At 48.1% G+C, this 25,240-nt stretch overlaps 2 protein-coding genes across 2 annotated transcripts in view; one reads left to right on the top strand and one right to left on the bottom strand.

The window, feature by feature from the left end:
- mgme1 (mitochondrial genome maintenance exonuclease 1) overlaps nucleotides 1-25,240 on the bottom strand; it is a 278,413-nt gene that overhangs the window by 239,961 nt on the left and 13,212 nt on the right. The gene's annotated exons all lie outside the window — the stretch shown is intronic.
- Nucleotides 4,957-24,689, top strand: unc5b (unc-5 netrin receptor B). Its single transcript, XM_070841557.1, has 18 exons — nucleotides 4,957-4,961; nucleotides 6,834-6,895; nucleotides 12,714-12,944; nucleotides 13,200-13,343; nucleotides 13,795-13,898; nucleotides 14,873-15,053; nucleotides 15,292-15,459; nucleotides 15,800-15,964; nucleotides 17,716-17,748; nucleotides 20,220-20,414; nucleotides 20,819-21,187; nucleotides 21,316-21,403; nucleotides 21,756-21,930; nucleotides 22,018-22,257; nucleotides 23,071-23,220; nucleotides 23,676-23,840; nucleotides 23,950-24,128; nucleotides 24,524-24,689. Exons 1-18 carry the CDS (start codon nucleotides 4,957-4,959, stop codon nucleotides 24,687-24,689), a joined length of 2,820 nt encoding a protein of 939 aa, XP_070697658.1.

Consider the following 25,240-nt stretch of genomic DNA (forward strand, 5'->3'; position numbering starts at 1 on the left):
TTTGCATTCCTATCGCTAGCTGCACATTTCCGTCTGAAGTTCTAGTTTGTGTGGGGGTTTTTTTCTCTTGCCTGCTGTGAGATTTGAAAAACAAATCCCACAATAACTATTACAAAAACGTAAGGAATCGTGACTTCAAACCAAAACAGCACAGCAAACATCTCATAGATGCACTTTTGCTACGCTGGAACAAGTGGTTTCCTCTTCCTCCTTTGGCCTCTCTGGCCTGATATGAGCGAGTGTGTCCAAGTTGAGGAGGGAGGGAAATTTATTTTGAGAGAATGATGAAGCTGAGGTATAAAGGGAGCGAAGGAAAAAGATCAAAAGGATAAAACAGCCATTATCTTCTGCACAGGACTACTTTTGCTTACAAGACCCCGACATTCTGCAGGGTGAGGAGATTGAATCTCACCTCTATTTTCCGCCTCTCCATTTGTCCTCCTCTGCTATCGCCACATCACCTCTCGTCATCCATCTCCTCCAACATGGATTTTCTGCCTATTAGTGCCCTAATCTTTTCTGTGCCTTGTCCTCCTCTCCGTCTCTCCTCGCTGTCTGTCTATTTCTATCTCTGTCTTTCTCATTTTTATTCTATGATAGCTCGTTAAAATCAGACTTGTTTTTTTTTAAGTGTTCCTGTTAATGTTCTTCAAGCCGTGTTGATGTATTTGGTATCATTATCAATATTGAATTTTTTTTCCATGCTTTGGTCACTTTTTTCAAATCTTTTTGCTTGTGGCCTGTTTTTGGAATAGTGATGCTCTTTCATCATTGCAAACGTACATTGAATGTCGCATTTCACAATTTTTTTTTGGCCAAAGTTGCAAAGCTCACAAACCATGTCTCTCTCTCACACACACACACACACACACACACACACAGGGTAGCCTACAGCATGTTGCTTGTTGTGTACTGCATATCTAGGGATTTCTCTGATGCAAGGGGACGCAATGAAGGAACAGAGTGACGCCAATCCTGCTGTGTTTGTGTGGGGTGTGATCATGTGTCTGTGCATGCACATTTTTTTTGTTTGTCCACATTTTATCACCTCTGTCACAGTGACTTGTGAACTAGTTATTTGTGAGTGGGGATGTCGGCATCAGTGTGTCATGCGCTGTACACGTTTATGACAGCGGGGTCTGCTCGTGTCCTCCTATATCCTCCGTCTAACCCTCTGTTTCTGTGTGTGCGTGAGAAGTCATGCGCGTGTGCCGTCGATCCGCTGTCAATCCGGCTCATCTCCTCATCTGTTCATTAGCATGACAGAGGAGCTCTCCTGCCAAAGCAGTTAGTCACAAGAATCAGCCGCTGTCACAACACATTACAGCAGCAGGCATCTCTAATAGCACTAAAAATCGTGGCAACCATGGCCAATGCCCACAGTGCACACACACACACACACACACACACACACACACTCACACACTCACACACACTCACACACACACACACACACACACTCACACACTCGGACCAATCAAGAGTTGCACTTGATCTGCACCCGGGGAGTTTATCTGTGTCTCTCTCCATCTCCTTCTCTCCTGCTCTTTCCTTCCACATGTACTCCCTCCTCCCTTCCTTCCCCTCCAGCGTGGCTGCACACACTTACAGCAAACTTTACAGTCTTGTCATTAATCTCCCTCTTTCCTCCCTCCTCCCCTCCCTCTCCCTCCACCATCACCTCACATTAGCTAGGTTACCTCCACTTATTCCTCCATCTCTCATATTTTATTGTGCTCTCCCTGAATTTCTACTAGCTCTGTTTCTGCCTCCCGTCCTCCTGCTGTCTGTATTCATAATGCTCAAAGAGACTTTTCAGTTGTAAGCCATCCGTCTTCCCCTCTTGATGTTTTAGTTCTCTCTCTCTCTCTCTCTGGCTCTTTAACCCCCCCCCAGCACTCTCCCCTCTCTTTGTTATCACCTTCTCCAGGTGTCTCATGTGATTTGTTCTGGAGGTTTGATCAGCTCGTCTTCCCGTCACCAGGCGCCGAGTTGTCATATCAAATAATAAAAAACACATATGTTGTGACGCCTTTCGTCGACTCTTCTCACAGTCACAGACACTCCGTCATGTGATGCTACCACATGACACAATCTCCAACAAGAGTTTTTTAGATAATAAAAAACCTCTTATATATAATACGTTCTTATAAATCTCAGAAAAGAAATCCAGAGAGTCTTAAAATGACAAACTGTCGCTGAGTGCCTCACATGAACTGTATAAAGATGACGTAGGTCAGTTTTGAAGCCTCGAGTCTGACATTTTGGTCGTCGCCATCTTGCTTTTTTGGAGCCAGATGTGACCATATTTGGACGAGAGCATGGAGCTAACGGCCGCACTAGCTAGCTAGCTTGGTTAGCAAGCTGCGTTCGTTATTCATATCAACTGTGATGTTAATTTTGATGCTAATCTTAGAACAGGCTGAGAACAAAATGTCTGAACAGAGAACCCTTTAGAACGTCTTTTTGTACAAACAAACTGTGAACAATCCATTTTTAGATGACCAGACTGTCACAGTTCACCTTCACGAACGAGCAGGTCAAAATCCTGTGACAGCTTTTACGCTGTAGGTTACTCAGTGCCACAGGTGTGTGTCGCTATGCCTGTTTCCTGATTGGCAGTCAGAAGGTAGCTCCGCCCTAAAGCGACTCTAAAGCAGATTTAGAGTCTGTTTTAGGAATTGAAATGAGAGATTGAGAAGATAAAATCACCACGAAAATAATTACTGAGGTAATAAATTACTTGTGAAGTTGCCCTCTTAGATCTTTTTTACCCTCTGTGGATAAACACAAGTATTTACAACAAGCTGTTTGTGTGTGTTTGTGTGTGTGTGTGGAGTCGCCCCCTGCTGGGCGGGGGTTTGCAGGTTTAAGGCTGTTCAGCATCAGCTTCAGCGTTCAGACCCCAGGGCCACGTCCACTCCTTCCCCAGCCTATGGCTCCACGCTGAATACCCTCCTGAACACTAATGAAAGGGCAGCAGGGACTCCTGGCTGGGGCAACAATTGAGGGTGTTTGGGTGAAGGACATGTAATTTGTCTGCGTGTCTCCAGTCTTACTGGAATTTCTGACTGGGGTGGACTTACTGGTTGTGTTGAGGTTTGTGTTTGTGTGAGGTCATGTGTGCTGCCCCAACCCGCTTTGTGTAGGTGTTTGGTGAGGGGTGTGGGGTAAGCAGGCATTTACCTGCAAGGCAGGAGCTGTCAAGTCTTGCCTCAGGCTTGACTGGCATTTTAAAACAGCCCCCCACCCACACACATTTACAAATAAATGACTAGAATATTAGAGGTCATCAGACACGGACTAGTATTGTGTTTATAGTGCTTTGTTTCTGTGCGTCATTCACACTCCTGTGTCCTTTTCCCTCAAAGGCTCCCGACAGCATCCAGAACATTCATTTAGTGTTTAACAACAATTAGCCAGGTGACGACAGAGTGAAGTAATGAGAAGGAAGCAACACTCTGCGTGTTGCTCTGTCCTTTGGTAGCCAGAACAGCCATGAGTGCATGTTAGAGCACGTGAGTCAGTCTGTGAATCATTCAGCGACAAAACTGCAGCAGAGAAACTGAGCCAGAGCTGCTTCCCAGCGACAGACTCAGCTGAGCTACAGCGCTAACACAGTAGCACAAAAGCTGAGAGAGGCTGTCAGTCGTGTGCACAAGGTGGGGGGGGAGTCACAGCGAGGGGAGGAGGAGGAGGGGGAGATCCTTCATAGAGAATCTTTAAGGTTCACGATATAATTTAATGTCTCTTAATAACAGATCTTTAGGCAGAAAGTGCAGCCCAGTGTTCATGATGCTACATCTGCTCTTTGTCCTCCGAGTGGTCCTCAAGTGTGAGCCTGTGTGTGCATGTGTGAGGAGCAATCAGTTGGAGGAGCAGTGAGGGAGGACAGAAGAGTGACCTGGTGAGGGAGGGGGGGCAGAGTGCTGACAAAGTTGGGAGAGAGGTGGATCAGAGGACAGGAGGGGGGGGGTGAACTCGCCTGTAGCCCTCTGAGGAGCAGAGCCAGTACAGTGAGATGGAGGGTGAGGCATGGGGGTGAGGAGGGGGGGTAGAGTGGGTAATTACAGGGGCCCAGAGAGGAGAGGCCTGTAATCAGCCTGCCCTCAGGAAGGAATGCAGCTCATCTTCTCATGTAATTACTGCCATTTAAACGGCCCCAGCTTCCAAACACTCATCCCACTGTACTGCTCACCTATTCACTATACGTCTGCACACACACACACACACACACACACACACACACACACACACACACACACAGTCATCAGTGACAGAGAAGGACAGATTTTCAACAAGACTTCCAAATGGAGGAAGTGAGGTGACAAAACAAAGAGCGACAGAGAGACAGAGGCAGACTACAGACAGTGTGTGTGTGTGTGTGTGTGTGTGTGTCTCTGTGTGTGTGTGTGTGTGTGTGTGTGTGTGTGTGTGTGTGTGTGTGTGTGTGTGTGTGTGCACCATAGTTAATGGCTGTGTGGACTGCAGGCCTCTAGAGGAGCCGGCTCCATGTGAATACCCACCATGGCAACCAGCCACTCTGGGCAGATTTGCGCAACTCTCATCAAGCAGCTGCACAGTGGTGGAGCAGACGAGCAGTGGCGCCTTAAACTCAACACATGCAGTTCTGTCTGCACACACACACACACACACACACACACACACACACACACACACACACACACACACACACACACACACACACACACACACACACACACACACACACAGGAAGGGGAAGAGCCTCACTCCACCGTACGAGTTTGACCTCCAAGTAATAGTTGTGACATTGGTCTGTAATTTTCCAGAGGATAATAGGAAAACAACATTGTCTCACACACTCTTGTCTCCTCTCCCTCCCTCTCTTCCTCCCTCTCCCTGTCTCCTCACCCCTCTCTCTCTCCCCACCTCTGATAGTGATTGATAGTGCTGCTTGTGCACGCCCGTGTTCCCATGCGGTAGGTGGTCGTCGGGGCACACACAAACAGCACAGGGCCACTTTTTGATGGGCTATGATTAATGAGCTCTGTGGGGGGTGGCGCCCCCTAGCTGTGACAGAGCACACTTTCAGCCACGACGTAGCCGCCGCCCCCCCCCCCCCTCTGTCTATTCAAATGCACCAGTAGCAGCAGTGGGTTCACAGCTACAACACAAGAGCAAATCCTCTTAGCGCTCCCACTCTCTGTCACACTCACCCACACATTGAAAAACACAGTCACAGAATCTCTCTTTGAGTAGGCTGTCCCTGCATACACAGTGGGTAAATATAATCCACAGTGTGTTACAAACACACCAGCCCTACCTCTCACACACAGTCTGAATGTAGTGTGGGCTCATGTGAAACAGCCTCAACATTCACCCAGTTATCAGCAGAACCCACTGCTGACTGTCACTCTGTCATTGGGCCTTATTTACCGTCTGGAACAACATAGTTAGATAACACGTTTACATATGTCTGCTCCTGTGTGTTCCCCCCCGGCATACGCTCCAACAGGGCTGATTAAGTGTCATTATTGTACCAAGGGCTTATGGGAAAAAAGAGACAGAAGGTGAGACCTGTGGAAAAAGGGGGCAGGTCATCCTTCATTTCCAATCAGAGCGCTGGAGGGGACACAGTCTGCAGCCGAGAACGTGGGATAACACTTTATTTACAAGCAGTATCTGTAAATGACATCTTGCAAACTTCTGCATTAGCTGTGTGTGCACATGTGTGTGTGTGTGTGTGTGTGTGTGAGTGTGTGTGTGAGTGTGTGTGTGTGTGTGTGTGTGTGTGTGTCACCATGTCCTCAGGCTTGCGCTCTCTCCTCCTGCCACCCGGACATACTGGATGGACAAGCGAAGCATTTCTGTCACTCTGCATCTCCATCACCTGCTCGGCCTTCCCCCTCTGCCAATCTGCTTTCCAGCCTCCTGTCACCTCCCTCCTCTCCCCTTCTCCCCCTCTCTCTCTCTCTCTCTCTCACACACACACACACACACCTTTTCTGTCTCTCTTTTTGTCTTTTTCCAGCTCACTTGCACATGCTTGCACACATGCCTTGCAAAAACAATTACACGCTGACGCTTGTATCTTGATGAAACGGGGGAGGGTTCACACTCCACAGAAATAGCCACTCTGCAGGCGTCCTCATTCACATGTTGGAACCAATCAAAGGTGTGACATTTCCACTGTTATGAGGAGCTTCCAGCAGATTGCAGCTCACAAGTTCCTGTAACATACATGATTAATATCTGACAAGATTCTCTTAGTAGGAAAAGGACTATTGCTAAGTAACAGCTAGCAGAGGGCAGTCATCGGTGGAAAAAGACCTCAGAAAGCTGCTTTATGTTTCATGTTGTACATTCAACAAGTGTTTCTTCTGTTCATGGAGTGTTTTTGGACCTGTTGCTACAGTGGACTCACAAAGATGAAAGTGACATTGCTCTTTTTATCTTACAAAATAGCAAGAAAGTCTTTTTATCTATTGTAAGTTTTGCCCGTTAGATGGGAGAACTTGTGTGTGCCTGTGCGAGAGAGTGTCTATTAGTTAGAGAGCCACCATGGTGAGTAGAAAGAAACAGGCTGCAGAGCCACATGGAGCCGCCGCAGGTACGCACCTTGATGGGAGTATAGAAATGTGTTTGAAGGCCAACATTTCAAAGGCTTTTACTAGAGAGCCCACGGATGGATCTGTGTCGCTGTTCGCAGGATGTCAAATTGTGCTTCCTGCCTCCTGTCGCCTCACAGCTACAGTGATGAAATGAAAAATAATGGCGTGTCTGTTAGTCACTGGTGAATTAACTACATTTCCTATTAAAAGATGACCAATTTTCCCCCTGTCTGTGCTCAGAAGGGCTGCTTATGCTCTAAGTGTTTGTGTGAGTGTGTGTGTGTGCGTGTCGAGTCAGATGGGTGAACTGCAGGACTCCTCACACCCCGTCTGGCTTTGTTGATGTGAGAAGTGATGCTGTGTCGCTCCAACCTGCACTCGTGTCGCCTCACGCCCGGCCTGGTGCCATTAAACACACACACTTGAGACTGTCCCTCTCACACCTTCAGTGGTTTTTATGCCTCCGTGCCGCTGACAGCCCCGACTGAAGGCTTAATGTTTTCAGGTTGTTCGTCCATCCGTCCGTCCCATTCTTGTGAGCGTGAGATCGCCGGAACGCCTCGAGGGAATTTCTTCTAATGTGGCACAAACGTCCACTTGGACTGACAAGATTTAGGTGGTGTGAAGGTCACTGTGACCTCACAAGACACGTTTTTGGCCGTTCCTCAAGAGTTCAGACGTTAGTTACGATGAGGTGATGATATTTCATGTCCGTCCGTCCGTGTCTCCTGAATCTCAGAAATGCCGTGAGTGAATTTCTTCTTGCACTCAAGGACGAATGAATGCATGACATCACATACGTCCACCTCAAGGTCAGTGTGACCTCACATGACTCAGGAATTCACCCAAACACCTGGTAGGATGAAATGACCAAGTTTATATCCAGAAGGTCAAAGGTCAGATTCACCGTGACATCCCAATGTTCTGCAGAAACACTTTTCTGGCCGACCTTCAGCGGCTTGTCTCAGGAACAGATGGGGGGATCGTGGCCGTGCTTCACATTCGGTCAAACGCTGAATCGGTGGCACTAATCTCGGGTCTGGACGGACGTGGATGTAAACCGTGAGCTGACTGGTTTGGCGGAGGCGGACGACTGCGAGGCGGTAATTCAAGTTCCATCAAATCTCGACACTTGCTTTTTTCCAGTCCTCACGTCTCTCGTCTTCATCCTGTACCTCCTCCCCGGTTTCCTCTCTCTCGAGTTGTTTTCAGGCTGATAAAGATGAGGTCAGTCTGAATATCAATCACTCAATGTAATTGTCCTTTAAGGAAGGCAAGGAGAGACTCTCCATCCATCCATCTCTGTCTCTTTCGACTTGCCTCTGTGTGTGTGTGTGTGTGTGTGTGTGTGACTCTACCTCAGGGCTTCATCACAGAAATGATGATAATGAGGTAGATTGGGTGAGGATGATGGATATGGTCAGCCTGTCGATGTCGCGTAATGGCTGCTGATCACTCTATTTATTGGCCTTGTTTCCTCTGTCACCAGCAGCGTTGTCATGTCTGTCTGTCTGTCTGTCTGTCTGTCTGTCTGTCTGTCTGTCTGTCTGTCTGTCTGTCTGTCTGTCTGTCTGTCTGTCTGTCTGTCTGTCCTCACAGCTGTTTGTCCTCACTGCAGCTTCATAGCTGTGGGCTGTAGTTCCTCCTCTATGTGCTCGTGTTTGTGTCTGAGGCTGTAGGACGTCATTTGAAGTCTACTGGAGCTGCGCAAAGTGCTTTGAATCCAGGAGGCAGGAGGGAAAGAGGACTGGAGTCAGGGGAGGGCCCGGAGAAAAGCACTCTCATGTTAGACACCAAACTGGAAAGCGGAAGGGAGGAGGTGGGACGCTGTGCTGCTCTTTGTTTTTGACCTCATAGGATGGCGAAGGAAAAAACAGATTCCTGATCTGATCAAAAAGAACCTGACCCTGTCTCTTTTCTAGTACGTGTCTGTTGTCTGGCTGCTTCCAAGTATTCTCCTTCCTATGCTTTATTCTCTCCCGCTCTGTTGGGGTAGTGAGGGCACTGGAGGGGACAGTAATGACTAACTCTGTAAAGGTAATGATAAAGTACAGACGCTTTAGACTCCACTCTGGCTAGAGGCGCTGGGGCTGAGAAAATTACAGTGGACCGAGTGTGTGTGTGTGTGTGTGTGTGTGTGTGTGTGTGCATGTGTGTGTGTGTGCATGTGTGTGTGTGTGTGTGTGTGTGTGTGTGTGTGTGTGTGTGTGTGTGTGTAAAGACAGAGGGCAGAAGGAACAACAGAGACGGATCCACAGTGCAGCTGAGACAAAGACAGACGTGGCTGTGATTCATTTCCCTCGCCGGTTATTATCATCATCCCTCTCAGCTCCACGTGCCTGTTGATGTCTCTTGACCTGTCTTTGGCCAGCCCTCCATTTTGTCACCTCTCTCCCCCCCTCTCTCTCCCCCTCTCTCTCTCTCTCTCCCCCAGTCGTGGCCTCCCTCCACCACTGTCGCTCTCAGCTACGTTGCACCGGAGCTCTGCAGTCCGCCACACACTCACCGAAGGAGGGGACTCCTCCGCTTACACCATTTGAGTTTAGCATACATGAATGAGAGTGGGTGAGGATGTTCTGTATAAGCATAGGTTGTCATCTCGTGTCTGGCTCTGTGTGTGTGTGTGTGTGTGCTCTTGAACAGAATACCCAGAAGCCTGTGTTTGCTTTCTAGCTGTCTGCTGCCTGTCATTAGAGTAATAAAAGACTTGCTGTGCTGCACGGCGAGGAGTTATTGTCTTTAAGGTTCCTCCATTCCGCACAAATTGGCGGCTGCAGAGCTCTGATGGATGTTTGTATGCTGGCCCAAAAACACAGGTTCCTCTTTAAGCCCCCAGCTCCATTATCCCAGAGAGAGACAGGGGGAGAGAAAGACGCTGCCTGTCTGTCTCCTACCTCTGTCATCCAAAAGTGTTTTAATTAAACTGTGCCTCTCTGCAGGCCCCCGAACACACACACACTCACACACACTCACACACACTCACACACACCGCACAGAGGGAGAGGTTTATCCAAAGACGCAGGGCTGTTCCTCTCATTCTGTCTGAACCACCGTCTCTCTGTTTGTCTGTCTCTGCTGCCATTCTTCCTCTGCCTTCCTCTGCCTCCCTCCGTGCCCCCTCTCATCGCGCCTGAAGAGTGACAGGCTGTGTTTTTCAGCCGATGTTTGAACGCCGAGCGATCAATGCCGGACAAAGAGAGAGAGCGGGGGTGAGGGTTGGGGAGGGGCAACACAATTGGTTATTGACAGTGAATTCAAAGTCTGAAAGACTGGAGGCGACAGCTTAGTAAGAGGAGAGCAAGAGGATGTGAGAGCCAGACAGAGGGGAGAGGGCTGTGAGACAGGCACAGCCATGGATGTGATTCATGGTGAAGCATCACTTTGACATGTGTTAACTTTTATTATTCATATTGACTTGTGTTTACCTGCACGTGAACCTACCTGCAGTATTGTGCTGTATAATTTAGTGTATATAAGTGGCACAAAGTGTGGACACCTGCCAGAGGAAGTGTGTGTGTGTGTGTGTGTGTCATTGCTCCCACTGTTTAATTTAATGGTGTTTTTGTAATATTAAGCAGCCATTTGAATTCCCCTGGAAGTTCCATTGTGGTCTTGTCACCCAGAGGCATCCACTTTAGTCGTGACCTGTTGGTGCACAGCGTTCAGCGTGTGACCAAAACAGGCTTTAGACAGGCTGACGTGTCATGTGTACAGAAAAGAAGGGAAGAGCAGATTGACAAGTAAAAAAAAAAAAAGCAGCAGACTGAGTTCTCAGAGAACTAAATGTAGAAGTCAGAACATGTAAACATTATTTCATCACTTCACTTTGTCATCTGTCGTTTTCATTGCTGGTTGTTTTTTTTTTACTTTTTTAAACTGCGATGAAAGATTTTTGTACAAACTTTTCTTTATAGTCGTGTCTAAAAGTTCTAAAGCATTTATTCCTTAAGTTGGTTTTACATTTGTCATCTCACTCATCACCAGGAAAAACCGTTTCTGCTCCACTCTGCTGCACTGGGGTGAAGCGTGCAGCGGTGACGGTTCAACTTGGGGTCGTGGGTTAGTGAATGAATGTAATGCTTTATAGAAAACGTCACCAGAGAAGAACGAGGATGCTTTTTGCGGTCGAGACAGGCTGGAGAGAGGCAGACAGGATTAAGGATGACGGGTCCGTCCTGGGTGGCTGCTGGGCCTGGAGCAGCTGCTGCCCTTTCTGCCTGTCCTGTGGCCACAGCCCTGTCAGCCTCTGAGCTGTGGCCGGTGCTGCTTCAGCCTCTTTTGTCCCGGCCCGCCCCGTCATGGTGGAGGAGATCTGGGTCAAGAGGTGGCACCGGCTCTATACCTGAAGACAGCGCAGCCTCTTGTCGTGCCTTTCTCTCCCACGTCCTTCGTGCTCTGCGCTCCTCTTTGCTTTCCCCTAATGTCTCAGACAGTCTATCAGGGGGAACAGTGGGTGGAGGCTGGGGAAGCGCTCACTTTCCTAAAATAGGAGATGGTATCTCTCTAAGTAGTTTCTCTTGTCCCCTGGTTGTGGAATAACTGATCAGATGGGGCTCGATACATTTTGAAAACTGAACACTGCAAATTTGTCTAGTTTAAGTCTCAATGTGGAAAAGTGACTGTGTGTGACCTCACACCTTCTTTATCCACTGAATGTAGGGAAGGAAATATAAAAACAGCAGTGCTGTGAGACGGCGGTGTAAGAAAACTATTAACACACTATTACCCATGTGCTTTGTGTGAATATGAGTGTTTATCTGTGTGTGTGTGTGTGTGTGTGTGTGTGTGTGTGTGTGTGTGTGTGTCAGGGGAAGAAGCACTGAGCTGAATATGCACATATATATATATATTTTTTTTTGCATCTCCTGACCGGAGCCGACCTCGTCAGTCCCCTGCACTACACTGCAGTCTTCCATTTAATGCTTATTGAATCATTTTGGTAAGCAGAACAAAGTTTTGTATTGGAAGGTCGGACCCATTAACAATTTATAAGAGCCTGGATTACCCGAAAGGGAAAAGTGATGAGAAGACTTTGATTGAAAATGGCATTGCATAAAAAGAGAGAGGCCATGTCTGGTACCTGCTGTCTAGAAGCAGCTTTTGAAACCCACCTAAACAAAGTGTGTTGCTGTATTTATGTGATGCCACATCTCAGGCACACCGTTCCAGCTGTGGTCCGGTTGTTCTTCGTGGCAGAGACTGCTGCAGTCTTCTGGTTTGCAAGTGTCATGTCCCAAGGCCTTCTCCAGTCTGCCAGGGCTTCGGCGTTTTGCTCAAGTGTGCAAAGATATAATCCAGCTGATGGACACACATGAGTTGTGGCAGGGGGTGAGCTTGCATCACAGTGTGCCCCCCCGCAGCCCTGTAAACAGACAAGTCTGACTGATGCAGAAATGTCGGCTCCGTTGCAGGAATTTAAAAAGTCGTGAGTACAAATCTCTCTTCTGCTGTGAAAACTTGTGTAGTAGCCAATAATGTTGTAGGATTAATACACTGCCTGGGCCTGGAATCATTATTAGAGTAACAAGTCAGACTGAAGAGGTCAGAAATACAGTGTCCTTCCTGCCAGGAGAAGCTCTCAGCAGCATTGCTTGGAGGGATGTGTCACATCGGAAATGTCAGGGGATAATGTGTGATCAACAGGACCTGTGCGTGGAAGGTCAGCAGCTCTCCTCCCCGTCTGAGAGCCACACACTCTTCCAGAGGAGGAGGCCTGCATTGACCAGATTACTGGCGATTCAAGGAGGCGAAAATGTCACCATGCCCTTCCATTTACAGTGCAAACTGTCAGCACCTTAAATGTCTTCTTGAAATACACTAAGAGTGTTGCCTTAATATATACAGCGAAACACATTCGTTCAACACATGCCCAAAAGCTGGATTTCACCAGGCAAGGCAAGCTGTCACACACACACACACACACACACACACACACACACACACACACACTCCCTCCAGGTATGTGATGGTTTATTGATCCCCGTGGGGCAAATTTGTCATTTTTCTTATTTCTGACCTCTTCGACAGTGAGGTCAGACTGCAGGATGAGCCACGAGCTGCCACACAAATACCAACAGACACTCACGTCTAACAAACGCCTCGTGTGTTGTGTGTTTCCAGAGAGCAGCGACTACAGCGAGGCAGAGGTTCTCCCTGACTCCTTCCCCTCAGCTCCGGCAGAACCGCTCCCAGAATTCCTGCTGGAACCGGAGGACGCTTTCATCGTAAAGAACCGGCCGGTCCAGCTGCGGTGCCGGGCGTCACCGGCCACCCAGATCTACTTCAAATGTAACGGAGAGTGGGTCAATCAGAACGATCACGTGACCAGAGAGAGCCTGGACCAGATCACAGGTAACACACACACACACACACACACACACACACACACACACACACACACACAGTAATGTCACCTTGTATTTCACAGACATAAACATCACACTCAATTACAAACATCATTTTCAAATACACAATCCATTAGCTCCCACAAGGTTTTATGTGCACGTTAACTGCATTTGGCCTGCAGCCAATGCATTATTTATATGCACTGTGAAAAATATGCCTCTCTCTCTCCCTCCCCCTCCCTCCCCCTCTCTCTCTGCACAGGTCTGGTGGTGCGGGAGGTGGACATCTCAGTGTCGCGGACCCAGGTGGAGGAGCTGTTTGGGTTGGAGGACTACTGGTGCCAGTGTGTGGCCTGGAGCTCTGCTGGCACCACCAAGAGTAACCGTGCCTACGTTCGCATTGCATGTCAGTAACGTGTGTGTGTGTGTGTGTGTGTGTGTGTGTGTGTGTGTGTGTGTGTGTGTGTGTGTGTGTGTGTGTGTGTGTGTGTGTGTGTGTGTGTGTGTGTGTGTGTGTGTGTGTGTGTGTGTGTGTGTGGAGCAGAGACAGCAGATTCTGACTTTTTGCTTGTCATATGTGTCAACTTAAGTATAAATGTAAATATATTTGCTGCAGCGCTCCATCATGGTCCCCTGTGGTAACATGACATGCTGTGATTGACACTCTGCATGTTTATGAGGATATGAAGTGAAAAAAAAAAACACACAACGGTGACAACGGCATTTTGGGGCTTTGCCTGAGTGTGTGTGTGTGTGTGTGTGTGTGACAGCCGGTGTCACTAAAATAAACAGGTTGTCAGTGCTGTCACGGGGCAGCCTTCACTAACTGCTGACTACATGTGTGTCGCTCCCCGTAGACCTGAGGAAGAACTTTGAGCAGGAGCCGCTGGGGCGGGAGGTGCGACTGGAGCAGGAGGTGCTGCTGCAGTGTCGCCCCCCGGAGGGCATGCCTGCTGCCGAGGTAAATCTCATCCTCCTCACGTCCATTGTTTTTTCTTCTCTGACACTTTGGGGTGTCTTGGAAACTGAAGGGTAATAGTTCAAAATCATCTATGCTTTAAGGATTCAAGGATGTTGAAGGCAGAGATGTAAATATTCAGTTATAGAGCAGCATAAACATGATGCACATGGGGGGGGCAGTAAAGGAAGTTTGAGAGATTTAAGTCTATCCAGCTACGTGAAAAAACACGCCCTATAATGATGAGTAATAATACGCTCTGATATTTTAGCAACGAAGCGTTTAAATCCACTCTGTCACGTTTTAAGACTGAGCTGCTTTAAGCGTTCAGCACTATATCAGCCAGGTTTATCATCAGGTCATAAAACAGCGGCACAACAATACATTTAAAAAGAAAACAAATGATTCATAAATGCAGATTTTTATTAGCAAATATTTATATTCTGCCAGGATGCATTGTGCTAAATAACATGTTATGATATCCCATAAAAAAGCTCATGTTGTGTGATCACAGGAGAGCCTTTAATTGGAATATTAGACAGAGTTTCATGATAAATACTAATTGAATTGTTTGTGCTTGTTCACTGTGACGTCATGCTGGTGAAGAGGAACACGTTTGGCCACAAATTCAGTTTTTCCAGAGTAAACTAAAAATGACCAAACCCTGGCAGCGTTTGATCGATATCACGTGTAGCGCTGCAGCGTGTTGGGTTTACTGAATGGGTCTGTGTGTGCTGCTGACTCATGTTTATGCATACACACCTGCTGATTTGTACAATGATTTATGTGGAGCGTTATCTGCCAGAAGAATTAGAGGGCCGTCGCTCAGAATTGCTGCAACACAGAGAATCGAGGTTATGGATGTGTTTTTTTCAACTAAACTCTCGGTTACTTTTCTTAAATGATCACTTTGTGTGAAGGATTTCTTTTAGTACCACAAAGTTCTGAGTGGTGTGTGTGTGTGTGTGTGTGTACAGGTGGACTGGCTGAAGAATGAGGACGTCATAGATCCATCGCAGGACTCCAACTTCCTGATCACCATCGATCACGATCTGATCATCAAACAGGCCAGACTGTCGGACACGGCTAACTACACCTGTGTGGCTCGTAACGTGGTGGCCAAAAGACGCAGCAGCACGGCTACTCTTATTGTTTACGGTAACACACACACATTTTTCCTCCTCCTCTGTGTGCAAAATGTACATTTTAAATTAGCCAATGAACTTAATGGATCTTGTATTGAACAGTAGTACCTGCTGTCTATCATCACATACAGTCTGTACTCTTTAAAGTAGCAGGGCTGTTATCTCTATATTCTCATTACTGTGAAAGCTGACCAGGTATGAACTCACCTTTCCTGTCTGTCTGTCTGTCTGTCTGTCTGTCTGTCTGTCAGTGAGTGGGGGTTGGTCCTCTTGGACTGCTTGGTCAGAGTGTAATGCTCGGTGTGGGCGGGGCTGGCAGAGACGGACGCGCAGCTGCACCAATCCTGCCCCTCTGAATGGAGGCGCCTTCTGCGAGGGCCCGCCCTTCCAGAGAGTGACCTGCAACACGCTGTGCCCAGGTGAGGACGGCACACTCACCTGTATTATCTGACAGAAGTATCTAAGTAAATGGGCCTTTTTGCAGGAAGTAACAGGATGAATTTTAAAACTTGAGGTTCAGCTTTAGATAAAACCAGGCTGTTCTTAAAAATAACTTAGCATTCGGTCATGTAACTGCTCTGATGTCATCATCTACATGAGGATGTGCCCCGTGTGTCAGACCACCCTGACTCCAAAAGGCCTTTAAAAAAAACCACAAAATGCAGTTTGCAAATTGTAAAATTCTGCATTTAAAGCCATTACATATGCATCATTCCACATAATAATGTCATTTCCAATTCCCCTGCTGTCTCATTCCAGTGGATGGAGGCTGGACGGAGTGGGCAAAGTGGTCCGCCTGTGGGACAGAGTGCACCCACTGGCGCAGTCGTGAGTGCCAAGCCCCCCCACCCAGGAACGGAGGAAAGCACTGCAGCGGCAGCATGATGGAGAGCAAAAACTGCACCGAGGGGCTGTGTGCTCGCAGTAAGTCACCTGAGCAGTGTGCTGAGTAAATACATCTAAAGATGTGATGTATTCTAATTCTGTAACTGGCCCTTTAATTCAGTGTTTGCTCACTAGTGCACAGCTGTGTGTTCCTCAGCACCTATAGGGGTCAGCGCCCTAACAGGCTGTCTGCTGCTTCAGGTGGTTGATGTATAGATAACAGCACGTCTCTCTGTGATGTACTTGCTCACCGTTCACAGTTATAAGGTTGCTTTTCAAAGCTATTCTGTATAGAACAGTATTCCTAAGGCGCACACATGATGTGGAGAGAGATGAAAGGAAAAACAGCTCAATCTCAGACAGATGTTTCACGAGGCAAAATTTAGGCTCACAAAGAGAGAAGGCAAGTGATCCACATCTAAAGAGCACAGATGGAAACAGAGAGAGAGAGCAAGCACGGGGTGGGAAGTGAACGCGGCACGGCCAAGTTGAAAAAATTAGCACAGGGAAGAGCATATGAGAGTGAGTCAGACTCACACTGACACCCAGTGTGCAGCCCGTGATGAGCGGGGGGGAATCCAGCTGACAGCGCATTACGATCTTAGAGACGCACATCCACAGAGGCAGTGAGATACATTCAAGTACACACTTTAAAAACACACACACACACACAAGACACAAGCCGACACGCCCAGGAGTGCAGACAAACCTCGTGCAGTTGGGGGGGGGATCATATGCACACTCGGAGCAACACTGAGCTTCGACTCTATCACACTTACACGTGAGTCCTGACATAAACAGGCTTCCACGGAGCAGCCAGATTAGACGAGTACACTGTCTGATTTGGCTTTACAGAGTGCAGCGTTCTCGGGGGGGCTGTCAGGGAAACATGCACTCAAGTGGCTCTGACGGAGGAGGGAGGTGAGGAGGGAGGTGAGGAGGGAGGTGAGGAGGGAGGTGAGGAGGGAGGTGAGGAGGGAGGTGAGGAGCGCCGCGCTGGAGAATATCTGAAAATGTGTCACTTGGCAAACTACGGGTTATTGAATGACTTATTTATTTTCCCAGCACGTTAATGTGATTAATCTGCTGCAAATTGTCCCGATGCCGTCGTGACTGTGCGTCAGACGATCAAACAGGAGACGCTCGGCGTAACGTCTGACTGATTGTTAACCCCTTTGAGGATCTGCTGAATACGCTCTGAGGAGAAGTTTCTAATGGCTGTCGGAGGGACGGGAACGTCAGGGAAAAGAAGGTTATTTGGGTGGAGATATAGAAAGAGACACGATCCTGAAAGACAGCTTTGACGTTCGTCAGGCCACTCAGGGAAGATTCACACTGGTGTTAGCAGTTAAAGATAGTTCCTGTCAGAGCATAACGTTCCTCTGTGGGCCTTTATAGTGAAACACACACATCCTCAGAACTGTCTTTAACTTCTCCTCTCTCGTCCAAATGATCCTAATCTCTCTCAGCCATTTCTAATCGCCTTTTCTTCTCACTTTTCCATTTACATTATCTAAACAATTACGCCTAATGTCGTTCCCCGACGCCACACACTCCCACTCTTTTCTGGAGGAACTTATTATTTTTCACAATCTAAAGTGTGTTTTCTCGCTTGCAGTGTGCCTTTTATGTTTACATCTCTATTTTCATATTGATGAGCTATTGTTGACTTTCTCGTTTTCTGCTTTTTCATTATGTTGGTGTATCTTTCATTTGCATAACGAATTCCATCCATTTTTATGTTGTGTTTTTCTTTTCTTCTTCTCTTGTTTTTTCTCCTGTTCAAACAGATAAAAAGATTTCTATTGAACATGCAAGCCATCGTAAGTTCACCTTCCCATGACTTCCCTCACTGCTCCATACTGTTTGTGTTCGTACTCTGTGTGTGTGTGTGTGTGTGTGTGTGTGTGTGTGTGTTAGCACGTGGAGCTGACTGCGTGCAGCGCTTTGCGTCGAGCCTTTCTATCCACACACTGTTGTCATCTCAGATGGAGTTCAGTGAAGACACGCCTCACCTTCTCGTCCAGCCTGCAGTGTTGTTACCCTCTTGTCTCTTGTGTTGAATAACGGTTACATAACAGCTCGCTGCACCTACGGATTGGAAAAAACAAAGATACAATCCCAGCAAATAGATTAATAGATGTTTGTGTCAGCGAACAGTCGATGTAATCCAGCATGTCAGAGGCAGAAATGTGCCGGCTGTGTCGTGGAGGGGCAAAGTGACGGGGACCCTTTGATCTGTGCTCTATGAGTATGTTCTGAAGAAAAACAGTTGATTTCTGTCTGACTTTCAGTTAATCTGTAATATACTTTACATTTGAAGTGATGGTAATTCCTCTAGCTCAATGTGACGTGGGCTCAGAGGAGAGCAGCCACGGTAATGCACCTAATTCGCTATTGTTCCGTTTCTGGTAATAAGTGTGGACGGCTGTCGGATTCGGTTCCATCTCGCCACGTGAGCACGGGAGCTCTCCTCTGCCAGGCTGTCTGCCTCCGGCTTTCCTCTCCTCTACCCTCTCTTTTCCTCCCACTGCTGCTCTTTAGTGTCTGTGGTTTGCTCCAACTTCTTCCCCGCTCTCTCCTGCTCTCTTAACATGGGCCTTTACCTCAAGCACAGCTCTCCTTATCTCCTTTCTCCTCCTCGCCACACTTATAATCCGTCTGTCCTCTCAACAAATCACAACCTTATCTAACTCCTTCCTATCCCTTTTGCCAAATTGCCTCTCCTCTAGCTCTCTCAGCCTCTGTTTATCCAGCCTGTCTGCTCCTTCCTTTTTGCTCTTCATTATCTCTCGCCAGCCCTGCTCCTCGTCTTCTCCTCTCCTCTGCTGCGGTGCGACCGGCTCACGTGTCCGGCTAGTGTTGGAGCGTCAGGGCCGAGCGGTGGGCTGCTGACCGGTCACCACCAATCACCCAGCAGGGGGAAAGAGAGGGAGCCCAAGTGGGAGCGGGCGAAGTTATGGCCAAACACTCGCCCCCTCCCACTTCATTTCAATCTACGCCGACTTTTGTTGTCAGACGTGCCCTCTGCAGGCTCGGAGGAGCTCTTTAGTCACGCTGCTCTCCTGGATGACCAAAAACATCAGCCACATGCTAAAGCTAAAGAACAGGCTCCTGTTTCTGCCCAGCGGCACGCTGACAGAGTTATCAGTCACTGTGATCACGCCTCCTGTTTGTACTGGCTCTGAAGGGATCCCGTCCTTAATGTGATTCCAACGTAACAGATGGGGGACAGAATCCACAGCCCTTATTCTGTGTAGAGATGCATTATAAGGTTCAGCTGAAGCTGAAATGAGACTTCAGCAGTCTGACGTAGTCGCATGAAGTGAATATTTTCTCCAGATGCTCCGACACAACTTTTAATTTATCAACTTCAACTTTTGGAAAAAGCCAAAGCCTCAACCCATCCCGGCTGCAGATGCTGACTGAACAGGGCTCTTTCTCACCCAACTTTCAAAATTGCATTTCCCTCCGCGTGGAACTCATTGGCATCATTTTTATATAAGGTAGCATGGTGCCAGCGGAGCTCAGTCAGTGACTCGCCGCGACCGAATTAATGTCACTCATAGCAGAAACGGTGAATTTAATAATGACACTGACATAGAAGCTGTTCTGAATGTGGGCCGACCAGCACATCTGTGGATATGTGGTGTTTTCTTCTGCTGCCTTTTTAGTGCTTCATTACAGAATTACAGATTACAAAGACTGTGGACTGCCCCCCCCGTCACTTACAGGACTGCGGACTGCCCCCCCGTCACTTACAGGACTGTGGACTGCCCCCCATCACTTACAGGACTGTGGACTGCCCCCCCGTCACTTACAGGACTGCGGACTGCCCCCCATCACTTACAGGACTGTGGACTGCCCCCATTCACTTACAGGACTGTGGACTGCCCCCCCATCACTTACAGGACTGTGGACTGCCCCCCGCCACTTACAGGATGGGGGGGACAGAAAACAATTAAAACAAAATAACTCCAGCGCCCAATAAGTCATTTAAAGTACATCAGATAGACTTTAAAAAATGTGAACCTAAGATGTTGATTTCATCCGTGGGCGCCCAAAACCTGATCATTTTAATTATCTATTGACTACGTTTCAATCAATCATGCACAATATTCATGCTTCTTTCCGCTTTAACACATTTGTAATAAATCAGATGGTATCTCTTAAATTGGATTTCCCTCCTCTTGTGTTTTCCCTGCATTTGTATCTGTGTGTTTTCACTCGTGTCTCCTAACGGCCGTCTGACCGCCTGTCTGTCTGTCTGTCTGTCTGTCTGTCTGTCTCTCAGCGCTGGCCCCCGGTATGGGTGTAGCAGTGTACGCCGGCCTGGTGGGGGCCCTGCTGCTGTGTGTGATCCTGGTGCTGTGCGTGGGAGTGCTTGCATATCGCCGCAGATGCCGCAATCTCCACGGAGACATCACGGATTCTTCGTCTGCTCTCACCGCTGCCTTCCACCCCGGCAACTACAAGCCCCCCAGACAGGGTGGGTTCACACACACACACACACACACACACACACACACACACACACACTCACTCAGTCAGAACAATGTCTCTTTTTATCATTATGTTTATTTTGATAGATTGTCTTGTTTTTACTCATTTTCATTGAAGCACTTCCTCGCAGTTCTTTTCATTAACACACTGCTATTTATATCTTCCCATAAATTAATTCTCTTTATACCATTATCTCCTCTCTATTCTTTACTGCATTCAGTTTTTTTACATTTGAAACATTAGTCATGGTATCCCGTCTCTCGTTCTTGCCATCAAATATTAATTAGCAGGATTAATCCATTTCCCCGGCGTCACATTTAGCACTCTGAGTCCTGCGCGTGTCATTTCTGGTGATAAGAGAACAACTCCTCTGTTCTCCTGTGTCCACAGATAACCCTCACCCTCTGCATCCCTCGGCTCCTCCCGATCTCACAGCCACGGCGGGGGCCTTCCGCGGGCCGCTCTTCTCTCTGCAGCAGGCGGTCAACGACAGCCCCCACAAAATCCCCATGACCACGTCTCCCCTTCTGGACCCGCTGCCCAGCCTCAAAATCAAGGTGTATAACTCGTCCACTCTGTCCTCCCTGGAGCTCCCCGCGGACATGTACTCCGGTGACGGCGAGATTCTCAGCCTGAAGTCAGTGGGCACTGTGGGGAGAGAGAGAGACTACCACAGTCACACCCTGTCCAGAGAGCCGGGGCTCAGCACCAGCGCCACGCTGGGAAATCTGGGGGGGCGGCTCACCATCCCCAATACAGGTAATATCCAGTATTTGGCACGCAGCTGGTTTTTATCTTGCAAATGAAATCAGAATTCATCTGCAGCCAGTGTGAATTAATGTTGTGTTCAGTTGATCAAATATAAGACAAGATACCTTCTCCCCCAGGTGTGAGTCTGCTGGTCCCCCCTGGCACGATCCCCCAGGGGAAGTTTTATGAGATGTACCTCATCATCAACAAGTGGGACAAAACGACGTGAGTGCCCTCCATCTTCCTTCCACTGTTTCACTCATCTCCTTCCCAACCAGAGCAGAGCAGACCTCGTTCTCACCTCAGCCCGAGTGTCCTCATGCAGGGCTGCGAGCCGCCGGGAGTCTATTTGGAAGTTCTCTCACTTTTCTGTGAGGATTAAAAAAGATAGTTTCAACTTCTGCACTAAACTCATTTCTTGCCAGTTTTCTGGAAGAATATTCAGTTTGGCTCAAACGTGTCCAGCAAGTTCCAAACCTGATGTTCTTATTCATCGTGTGTGATGTTTTGGCAAAGCTGTTCTCAACGGTGTGTGTGTGTGTGTGTGTGTGTGTGTGTGTGTGTGTGTGACATCCAGGCTTCCCTCTGAGGGCAGTCAGACTGTACTAAGCCCCGTTGTGAGCTGTGGCCCATCCGGGATGCTGCTGAATCGCCCCGTGGTTCTTACTTTGCCCCACTGCGCCCAACTAGACACCCCCACCCCTGACTGGACCCTCACACTGAAGACGCAGACACACCAGGGGGCGTGGGAGGTGAGCGGCCTCTGAGCGCTGCCAAATACCGGATATCAGTCTGGACGATGCGGCGCCATTGAAACCTGCTTTTGACTCTCTCTCCAGGAGGTGCTGACCGTGGGGGAGGAGACGCTGTCGTCTCCGTGCTACCTGCAGCTGGAGGAGGAGTGTTGTCACGTTCTCATGGAGCAGCTGGGAACGTACGGCCTGGTGGGCCAGTCCTGCCCCCCGCAGCCTGCCTGTAAACGCCTGCAGCTGGCTCTGTTCGCCCCCCGAGCACCCTGCCTCTCCCTGGACTACAGCCTCCGTATCTACTGCATCCACGACACCCCACACGCGCTCAAGGTGCTGCTTGTGTGTTTGCCGCTCTCAGTCTGTCTGCATATGTCTGTTTACCTCCTCTCAGTTTCTTTCTTCGATGTGTGGTTCACTCTGGCTCTACTACACCTACAGTATGAATACCCATATGTCTGGTACTGGCAGTTAAACTGGAAAACATTGTCAGATATATAAATACACCCATTGTCAGCTTTAGCTGTCAAGTGTGGCTAAAATAGTCCTGAACAGCGTACACACACTCCAAATATTCACAAAACAAAAACCAAAACTAAAGATTCAGTCCAAAACGGGCATTGTGTGTGAAAGTGAAGCAATGCAGAAGATAGTAACTCTAAAAGTTAATATCATTTATTTTCATTGTAATCGTTGGCCTCCTCAGCCAAATCAAACTCTGGTATCACATATTGAATCTTCTTTACTCAGTAGAAGAAACGACTTAAAATAGCACAGCGCAGTAAACAGCTAGTGAGCTTTCCATCCACACACAGTTGGCCTCACTGACGTTAAATATTTTCCCTCTCTCGGTCCCTTTTGTGTAAAGTGTTCACAGACCAGCCGGGGTAGTAAACATGAGCGTGCTGTGTGCAGTTTACTGGCGTCACATTACATGATTCCTGGCTGCTAAAGTTCAAACAGCTTTCAAACTGTGAGCTCTCACACATTTCCATTTTGGAGAAACTGACTCAGAGGCTGTACGACGCATTTTAATTATGGATTTTTTGAAAGCACGTTTTGAAATGTGTTCAACTGATGAACCCATAGTGAAAATGGATAAAATAAATATGTTCCTAAGCCGCTCTCCTCTGTGCCGCGGGGCAGGACGTGCTGGATCTGGAGAGGAGTCTAGGGGGAGTTTTACTGGAGGATCCCAAGCCGCTGCTCTTCAAAGACAGCTACCACAACCTGCGCCTGTCCATCCACGACATCCCACACACTCACTGGAGAAGCAAACTACTGGCCAAGTATCAGGTGAGACGCCCAAGCTGCAACAGATCATAGATTCATATGTGTAGTGTTTATAAAACCACTGGTACGTTGTCTTGTCTTATTAGTTTGTTACTTAAAAACTCAGTGGAACTGGACTGTTTTCTGACAAAGTATAACCAGTGGACTTCACCAGAGGATCCACTGCTGTTGTAAGCATCCAGACCTGCTGCAGTCTCTTGGCTGCAGCGCTGAGATTGTGGTCTGAACCTTCTCTGAATAAATAAACAGGAAATCTGATAGTGGTTCTAATTTATGGACAGTGTGCTTAAGAAATAAATTGTCCCCTGACACATGGAGCCCCAGAATGTGGAAACACTCAGTATCAAAATAAAGCAGAATGCACTCTCCTAGAATGGAAGCTGGGCTGCAGATCCCTCCTGATTGTGCTGCTCAGGACAAAGCAGAGACTCCTTCTCAACATTTGTCTGTGTGAACAGGAGATCCCGTTCTATCACATCTGGAGCGGCAGTCAGAGACCTCTGCACTGCACCTTCAGCCTGGAGAGAGGGAGCCTGGCTGTGTCACAGCTCGCCTGTAAGATCTGTGTCCGGCAAGTCGAGGGGGAGGGACAGATATTCCAGCTGCACACGGACATTCAGGAGGTAATAATGACAATAAAGACACATGAAGTCGCTCTGAAAGCCTCCCAGTTATGCCAAAAACACTCACTAATGTTGGTCTCAATGCTTTTCTTCTTGTCTGTCGATCCAGACCCTACCGCCACACTCGCCCCTCCCCTCAGGAGGCACCTGCCTGCCTTCCTCTCAAGTGGGACCCTATGCCTTTCGCCTGCCCGACTCCATCCGCCAGAAGATCTGTGCCAGTCTGGATGCTCCCAGCGCTCGAGGATGTGACTGGAGACTACTGGCACGCAGTCTGGGCTTTGACAGGTCAGACCTGCCGCACATGTTTGTGTGTGAGAGGCAGCTGGGGAGTCCAGTGTTGACAGTCAGGGTGCTGCTACAGGGTGGAACTGGTGGCATGTAGATATTCAGGGTGCTGCTACAGGGTGGAACTGGTGGCATGTAGATATTCAGTGCATGAGGTTCTGATTTAAACTGTGAAATAATGTGTTATATCCTGATGAGGATCTGGAGAATAAGACTGGAATAGAAATGATTCAGCCATGTTTGCTGTCCATTTCTTCCTGCTAACTACGTGTGGTTAGCTGGACTGTCAAGATAAAGTGGCACCAGCAGTGTCTGCTGCATGCAGTATTAATGACTTTGAAATGTCTGTAATCAATAGTGAAGAACTTCCTCTCCTCTGTCCGTCCTTCCCTCAGGTACCTGAACTACTTTGCCACAAAGCCCAGCCCCACAGGTGTACTACTGGACTTATGGGAAGCCTGTCACCAAGCTGATGCAGACCTCGTCTCTCTGGCAACCGCGCTAGAAGAGATGGGCAAAAGTGAAGTGCTAGTTGTCATGACAACAGATGGGGACTGTTGATTGGTCAAGGAACAAGAGAGCAAGCAAGACATTTTTTTTTTTTTCCACCACCGTGATGAAAAAAAGAACACCTGCCTATGAATATGCACACCCCCGGCACAGATCTGAAGCCCTCAGAGCATTTTGGTTCCTTCACTTGCACTGTGTTTCCTCTGCCTCACCATACTCTTCATCGCCCCCTGTTCAGCCACCGTAGCTACACTCCCACCGTAACCCACTCCCACGCGGGCCAACCTTTGGTAACTGCTAACCGGATTCTGCATGAATCTTCCAAAGCAATCTTGCATCTACGAGATGTAAACCACTTTGAGGGTACGCAGGCGTAAAATGGCTGTTAAGTTGTCTGTCGTGTGTGGTGTCGACTGTCTTCTCCACAGATTGAAAACCACACGATTCTTGTATATAAATAACAAATGTTTTGGGACAGACACAGAGATCCATGTACTGAACGCACTAAAGCACGCACGCTAACACAGAATCACCCCACGTTTCAGTAGCAGCATGAAAGTGCATGATTTAACACCGTGTCACTCGTGGCGGGGGCTTTTGTT

This window comes from Pempheris klunzingeri, chromosome 12 (assembly GCF_042242105.1).
Source record: "Pempheris klunzingeri isolate RE-2024b chromosome 12, fPemKlu1.hap1, whole genome shotgun sequence".
NCBI classification, from domain to species: domain Eukaryota; kingdom Metazoa; phylum Chordata; class Actinopteri; order Acropomatiformes; family Pempheridae; genus Pempheris; species Pempheris klunzingeri.

Excerpts from the sequence above, each read along its gene's own strand:
- unc5b (XM_070841557.1), top strand. Across the intron at positions 22,258-23,070 it reads ACACCCCACACGCGCTCAAG|GACGTGCTGGATCTGGAGAG; the intron begins GTGCTGCTTGTG and ends GCCGCGGGGCAG. Across the intron at positions 23,221-23,675 it reads AACTACTGGCCAAGTATCAG|GAGATCCCGTTCTATCACAT; the intron begins GTGAGACGCCCA and ends CTGTGTGAACAG.